Source organism: Epinephelus lanceolatus, chromosome 11 (genome assembly GCF_041903045.1).
Source record: "Epinephelus lanceolatus isolate andai-2023 chromosome 11, ASM4190304v1, whole genome shotgun sequence".
NCBI classification, from domain to species: domain Eukaryota; kingdom Metazoa; phylum Chordata; class Actinopteri; order Perciformes; family Serranidae; genus Epinephelus; species Epinephelus lanceolatus.
Window position 1 is genome coordinate 35,380,151 of NC_135744.1, and position 7,942 is coordinate 35,388,092.

At 45.4% G+C, this 7,942-nt stretch overlaps 1 protein-coding gene across 7 annotated transcripts in view; it reads right to left on the bottom strand.

Annotated features, from left to right (window-relative positions):
* gabra1 (gamma-aminobutyric acid type A receptor subunit alpha1) overlaps window positions 1–6,516 on the bottom strand; it is a 32,185-nt gene extending 25,669 nt beyond the window's left edge. Inside the window, exons 1-2 of one of the 7 annotated variants that reach the window (XM_033644171.2) lie at window positions 6,304–6,516; window positions 3,813–3,918 (exon numbers count right to left, since the gene is read on the bottom strand). In XM_033644171.2, the coding sequence (XP_033500062.1) occupies window positions 3,813–3,892 (80 nt within the window). In that variant the 5' untranslated portion in view covers window positions 3,893–3,918; window positions 6,304–6,516. Of the gene's footprint in view, window positions 1–3,812; window positions 3,919–4,737; window positions 4,836–5,488; window positions 6,252–6,303 lie in introns of those variants that run through there. The other 6 variants (XM_033644208.2, XM_078172564.1, XM_033644200.2 and 3 more) reach the window with 6 other exon arrangements.
* Between the last annotated feature and the right edge of the window lie 1,426 nt (window positions 6,517–7,942).

Here is a 7,942-nt window from a genome sequence, read left to right on the forward strand (position 1 = left end):
CAAAGGCAAATTATTCTGTATTATCCCTTTGGAGAGTGTGGCAAGTGGTAAAGTTATTTTCATCAGAATGTAAAACTGGGCATGCAGAGACCACATGTGTGCGCGCGCGCACACACACACACACACACACACACACACGTACTGTAGGCACAATCTCACAGAGAAACAGAGAATAGAGAAATCATAATACATAATTTATACCTTAATATGGTCTTTAGACCACAAAGGCCTTGCTGAATGTGCTCTTTGAACAACATGAAACAAAATGCTTAGAGCAATGCTGAAAACAGTCACAATCAGTAATTGTAAGAGCAGCATCTCCACGCATAAATATTTCAGCAAACTCATAATCAGGAATACTGCCTCTAATTGCATTGTATAAAGGCAGGATGTTGAGAGAGTGTGTGTGTGTGCATGTGTGTATTTGCATACCTGAATCAATGCATGCATGCACTTGAAGCTCAGGATCTGTGCACATACTGAGGCTTGTGTATACATTCATGCATATGTTTGCATGTGCGATAGCGTTAATAATAATCAGATAAAGCTCCCTCGCAATGTATTGTGTGCCTCTGAGCAATCATCCTCTCCCTCTTTTTATGCCAATAGCGTTTGGTTTGATTGCGTGCTAAATAAACAGCAAGTGTTTGGAAACAAGCTCTGCAAGCTGAACGGCTCCAAGGAGAGAGAGGTCATCAAGATTATTTAGCAGGGACCTGCACCGGGAGGGAAGGAAAAGTAGGAGGGACGGCTGGAGGGAGAGTGGCGTCTGGAGATGTGAGGAAAGCTCAGAAGAAAAGACAAAGAAGAGAAGAAGAAAAAAAAACACGACGAAGATAACGAAGATGGGGGGGGGGGGGGGGGGATGAAAGGCAGAAGAGCGAGGTTGGGAAAAGGTGAGGAAATTGTTAAGTGAAACCGGGGAGGGGCATTTCAGACAGACACAGCTCACGTTCAAAGCTGAGGGACTGAGGCAGATCCTACAGCTTTGAACGTGAGCTGATAAACATTTTGCTTCCTAAATAAGGATGCGGCATCCGCGTCACACATGGATTTGTATAAAAGGGTTAATGCGCATCTCTCTGCCACCAATTTCCTTTAATTCGCAAGCATCCTTCTATCTGCCAAAAAATAAAAAAAGGAACTCTCTGAAAAACCACAGCCGGCATTAAAAACTGTACAAACTGTGATGAGCAGTTTTGTTTTGCATCAGTCTTGAAGGTAACAGCTTTGAAATACTCAAATTCAAAACAATAATTAATCTGTTTTGTTCAGGTCTGAGAAGCCAATTATGTATAAATACAGGAAGCATAAATTGCATCCATGGGACATCAACTGAGGCTAAAATAAAACACAACCTTCTCTTCCCTTCATGATTAATATTCCTACTTTCTACATTTATTTAGGCATTTCCTATTTGCCAAATTAGAGCAACCAACCGAAACAGTTTTTAGTCTGCCCTGAGGGTTTCAGCCTTTTCTCTTGTTGTGGTTTCCACCAACAGAGAAAACAAGCCAGGATGTCCCTCAGCTCTTTTAAGTTCACCAATAATTAAAATATGCTTAACAGGGGGGATACAAAGAAAGAAATCCAGCCTTACAGCCATCAATAATCAGTGGTAGAAATAGTGAAAATTACATGTTTTTTTTTGCTTTAATGAAAGCAGGAATCTATCAAAGGGCACACTTTTTGAGCTTGCCTTTCTTGAATGACAAGTCTGCTGCATTTTTTCAAGATACAGACAAATCAAATTCGCCATCTCAACCCAGTAGAAACCAGCATTTTTACTGAATTGAAATGCATTTGATTATATGGCACACAGACATTTTTAACAGTGCATGTGGTGTGGGGGGGGGTGCGGGGGGGGGGGGTGGTTGTATGTCAAGGAAAAGAAAAGAAAATGGAGAGGAAAAGGTGCTGTGCAAGAATACACATGTTTATCAGCCAGGGGCCACTTCCTCATAAAACATTGTACACCATCCCCATCTACAGGTCATCTGAACAGCAACAGTGCCGTTCACACTCACTCTGCCAACGTCTCTCTTTCACTCTCTCCTCCTTTCTCCATTTTACTGTACGTCTCTCTCTCATTCCCTTTCTTTCTCGTCACTCGGATATCTAATTATAAGGCAATTTCTTTCGTTGGCAACATACTGTAGCAGAGTGCTAGGTCTTCCTGATTACCGTGTCTCGTCGAAATCCCCCAAGGTGTGTATGTGCGAGTTGGGGACTGGATTATACAGTAAATCTTTGGGTGATAATTGCTTTGCAGTTTGCGGTGACAGTTCCTCTGTAAAGTAATCAGTACTTTTACATTTTCCCCTAATGTGCTCAACATACAGCACATCAAACCCAGTAAATCAAAACCTTCCTTTCACCAGTCGGCAGAGCTCAAATCTTTAGCCACGGCCGCGATTAATCAGTTAGATCAAATCAGTGTGCAATCGTGACGTATTGCAGTGCGTCGTACATATTAAATAGGACACGTTCCGCCCATGTTCTGCATGTGCTCGGGGCGTGCGAGCTGAAAATGTGTACTGTATGCTGTTTGGATGTGTGTTTTTGTGGCGTAGCTGTTGTCTCTGAGAGGGAAGCAAGCTGGACCATCTGAAGACATCACCATTCAATTCAACTGCCTGTGACAGTTCTGCTGAATTATTCAACCATGCAGAAAAGCCTGATCTCTTGAGTCTCTCCAGGATTCTCCAGAAGAACCACAATGGGAGCTCAGATGATCTCATGCAGTTGCAACTACCTAATGAATTGTACTTTTATACCTGTCAATGTTTATCTGCTTTGTGTGTTATTAACTTAAGGCTTTCAATGACAAAGTTATCCATATGAATCCAAGCAGTGGAGCCAGATTATGATATTCTGAGGTATGCTTCACACGAATGGCTGCCCAGCATTTGAACCATGTGGGAATTGATGCAGCTGCAGACACATGACAGTGGATCAAATTGCTGTCATCTCTTATCCAGTCATTCTCTCTCTTTCTCCCTCTGTTTGCCTGCTTCTGGTTAGGTGACATCCGACACCTCAGTGTTGACATTGAGAAGTGTGTCTGTAAATCGACCCCACCACTATCCCCGCAGTCACTGTCAGAAACACATGCAGAAATCTGTGCCAAATATCACAGTGCAATCTACTGTACACAGTCCAGGTCTGAAAAACTCAGAATGTCAATGTTGCCCCACAAGGCAAGTGAACCAAAACAAGTCTAACACTATGGTTACGTGGACAGTGGCTGTTTTGGCTCCTCTCTCTGGGTTGCACTTCGTATTGCCTCAATGCCATTATAAGCATGGAGGTGTCCCGTGGGGATGCCCCAGTTACAACCCCAGTGAATATGCTCTGAAAGAGTGTTACCCAATAAAGCGAGCAATAGGCAGGAAGGCGGAATTTCAGCTCAGCAGGTGTACCACTGCTTGCCCCCTTCGCTGGCTGACTGCCTGACTGATTTACTGACATATTTATTGACCAGTTGACCATTCGGCGAGCACTGACACCAGCATTAAAAGGTAATTGTCCTCTTTGACAAAACTGCATTCAATATTTTGCCCAATGCAGTGTCCTCTTCACAGTTTGTCCACCAAATGTCACTTTGTGCAATTGCAGTGTTCCAGTGATATCTTGATCATATAGGTGATATTTAGACTAAAAAATAACACGCGTTTGTCTCAAACTCTGTATAAGGCTTTAAAACTAAGTCATATGAACAATGTGCATGATATTCGTGGCTTTCACATGCTTAAAATGTTCCAATCATCCAATGTAACATACAGGTGCATTTGTAAGTTAAAGTACCTTACCTTTTCCCACCCTGTACGTTGTTGGCGACAAGCAAGCAAGCCCACAGACACAGCAAGGCCGTCCTGCTCCGTCCACACATAGTTGCAATATGAGGACCTTTCACTGCTGGAGGTCAAAGGGAGAGAGAATGAACATCATTACCAAGTCATATGAGCCATGCTCCACCATTTACCCCAACATTTGGACACACCAAGAGTCAACAAGCATGTAGATGTGCCAAAACAGCAGCCAACGTGGAGGTGGAGGCTGTGAGGCTGTGAGGGAGACCTTGTTCCTATAGAGACATTTGGTCCTGCTTCTTAACATCTCTCACAGACTCACTGACAGCATATGAATCAAACCAAATGGCCCTGCCACATGCATTGGGCCATCACATGCCACTTGACACACGCACTCCTCAAAGATTTTACGTCATTTTAAATTATGTGTCACATTGACAGAGACATATTCTACACCCTAACTATGTGGGAGACCGAATCTAAATAGCTGCTCAGCATTTCCATGATCATAAAAGGGGACCCAGTGGCAATACGACTCACATAGCTGACACTCAATGCACACGCATGCGATATGGCTGCATCTGTAACGCATAATAATTAAGACGGAAACAAGGCAACACATCATCGAGCACATAACACCCTGTGTGAGCTTGTAGCACCTGTACACAGCCTCCTCTAATACCCTGCAATGTGAAAGGCGCAATACCGCAATATCAAACCCAAATCCCCCCCCACCCCCCCACCCCCCCAAAAAAAATAAGAGCATTTGCTTCCTCCTCAATCATTAAGCTATGATGTCAGCCGGGTCATAAAGTATGTAAGCAATTAGCCTGCGCTACTGTGCATGCAAAACACAATGCTCACATCCACGGTCCATTTTTGAAGGCATAATCGATGTGTCCACGAGAGGACCAATTATACTTACTTACAGGGGAAAGCGCTAAACCAGTATTTCACACACGACCACCAAAAGCTGCCACTGAAACACAGCCCACATAGAAGACAATGCCCCTGCTACTTGCTTGTGATGTTCCAAGGTGCACTGTGAGCGGATGGGAGTCGGGGAGGGGGGAAGGAGGGGTAGAGGAGGGGGGGGGGGGGGGGGGGGGCGTACAATGCTGTGCTAAAATGAAATAAAAATAAAATAAATCCGTTGGGTTGACAAGGCTTTGACAAAGCGGGGATGATGCAGATTAACGACTGGAGGAGAAAATCCCGCACAAGCACACTTTCTAAGTTATTCAGAGGAAATGTCACCCTCTCTGCCTTACCATGCACGAATATACCCGAGCTGGGGGGAAATTTAGCATGCAACTGGCATCCCCTGCAAGGTTGGTCTAAATACATGCATGGCGATCCAATTCGTGCGTGGCGGAGTAATTAAGCAAATGTGCGTTGATGCTGTTTTATTCGGAGCGCTGTCCGCGGTGCTGAAGCCAGGCTGCCTCCCGTTAAAAGCCTCAAACGGCTCTCGTTTGCCATAAAATACCCCTTAAACGGTGCCAATTTCGACGGCGCGACTCCCCCTTTCTCCCAAATAAAAACTCGCCTTCGATTCTAGCGGCGTCCAGCAACGCAAAGCATCCCTTCCTAAAGCCGTGTGTTACTCCCCATCTCCCCCCCTGCTGCTTCTTCTGCGTGATAAAAAGGCGAGAAAAATGGAGAGAATCACTTACAGCAGATGAGTCGGGGGTATATTCGGTGTCCGCTGGCTATATCCTCAAACTTTTCAGAATATCTTTTCTAGCCGGACTGAATGAGAAAAAATCCTCTGTGATCTCAGATCTGACGAATTTTAGCTTGAGGCTGGAGAAGCGGCTGCTGACGATATGCGCAGGTCTCTCTCACTGTTCATTGGTGGTGCTGTAGTGAGTTGAACTCTCTCAGTCTGTCAGCAACAAAAAAAAAAAAGAGAAAAAAATCTACTAAACTAACAAATCTGCTCTGTGCACCGAGGTCTGCATCCAAAATCAACGTTTTAGTTCATCAGTCGTGCCTGTAAATAAAGCGCATGGCGAACAGACTGTGTCCAAGCGCAGACCATTTAATTTTAGAATCGCCCGTACCAGCCTAATATAAAGACTAGCCCGCCCATTTTATATGCAGCACAATTTAACTTCCACTGCTGTCGCCCTAATCTCTTTTTCAGTGGCTGCTAAATAAAAATCCTCTTACATTTGCAACTGGGATCCCTTGCTTTTTCCCCATCGCGCTCTCTCTGCTGTCTCGCTCCCTGACTCCTACGTGATGATTTCCAAGGAGATAAAATTGACATGCATCAAAAAGACCCAGCTCGCGACCACGATAGCTCGGGCATCTTATGGACAAGAGTCATAAAACGGACAGTGAAGTACTTACGATGAAGCAACAACAACAAAAAAAGGAGAGAGAATGAAACACGGATGGATTACACGGCACGGATACGCGCGCACACAAGCAAAAGGGGGAAAAGACAGCTCCAAAAAATGTTAAGAAAATCGTGTTCCCTCACCAGCTTGCACTGATGAGACGAGCCTCTCTCTGCAATAAAATCCTCCTCGAATCACTCACCGTCTCCTAAAAGCCTGCGTTTCTCATCGAGACAACAGCACTGTGTCTCTGTTTACAGCCAAATATTCTGCTGCTACAGCCGCGCCACTCCAGACTGAGCTCAGAACGGCGAGGAGCGCTGAGCTGCGTGCATCTGCAAGGGAGGAAAAAAAAATTGGGCTGATGATACCCAGCGTATATTTTTGTAGTCATCTGCGTATTTCAAGTTAAACTACAAATCAGAAGACATTTTCATCACCGAGGACTACAGCAGGAGGCATGAGAGGGGAACAAGGACATTCTTATGGGCAGTTTTATATGATATCAGTGTAATGCACGGTTGCATAAGCCTCCTTTATAAAACCACAGCTGTTGATTTGGGGAGTGCTTCTGACAGAGGAGCAACTCATTTTTTATTCGCCTTTAGTTTTGACTGGGGGTTTATTTTCATCAGAGCAAGGCAGAGTGAGCTGGCAGTGTAGTCACGTCAGTCTGGTCTGCAGTGCAACGTTTCCTCTGAGTGTGCGTGTTTGTGTGTGTGTGTTGCCTCCTCACGCGTGGTTAAAGTAGTGCATGTGCGTGATTAGTTATGAGGGACGTCACTGGTTTATATGCGCCTCTGTAGTCTATCTATCTATGATCACACTCGACGTTTTAGGATATACACGACATGAACACCATTTCGAAACCTCCTAAATAAAACAAAATTGAACACATGTTCCACATGGACTTCTTCACCCTCTTCTCGCGCTCTGCTCATATTTTCCTCCCCATAACCTGATGCTGCAGGTGCACGCGCATATTTTTAATAATGACAACAAGAAGGAGAGAAAGAAAAAGCCCCTCCACAACCCCACCGAGCTCCTGCCGTGGAATTAATGCCACTGTAATGCAAGTTGAGTATCATATCAAGCTGCTTCCCTTCTCTCAAAGCCAGACGCCACCGCTGCATGTGACTCGATTTGCCTGTGCGCGCGCGTGCACGTGCGAGCATGCATAACCAACACGTGCCCGCGTGCGCGTTGGGTTGGCGCGCACGCCCGAGACGGATAGTGGAGAGGAGGAGGAGGAGGAGGAGGAGGGGTGGTGGGGATGAGAGAAAAAAGTACGACTCTCGTCTCTCCAACCCGCCTCCTCACGTTTTAATAACCTCCCGTTCTGCCACAGAGGAGAATTTCTTCGTGGGCCACTGAAGACAGCTTCTCCCCCCAAAAAAAACTCTGCCAGTGATCAATTAAGACGAAGATCCAGTGACGCCGCTCAAACAAATAAGGACAAGCAAAGGCGACTTGCCTACTCACAGCTCCATCTCTGGGCAGGTGATGGGAACGGATAGTGAAGTGAGGTGTGTGTGTGTGTGTGCGCGCGCGTGTGTGCAGGGCTAAACGGAGAGAGATGGATGACGGTAATTTAGGTGAGAGATGTGCAGGTTATGGAGAAATAATCACTCGCTGTGAACGGTGCTTTGGAATTTTAAAAGAAGGGATATTGACGGTCTACGCCCCCCCTCCCTGCTCTGTTTGTGCATCCATCATGGGGGCCGTATGTGACGATAATTTGTTTCGTTTCACACAAGCTTAAAGTACCAACTGTGGTGAATT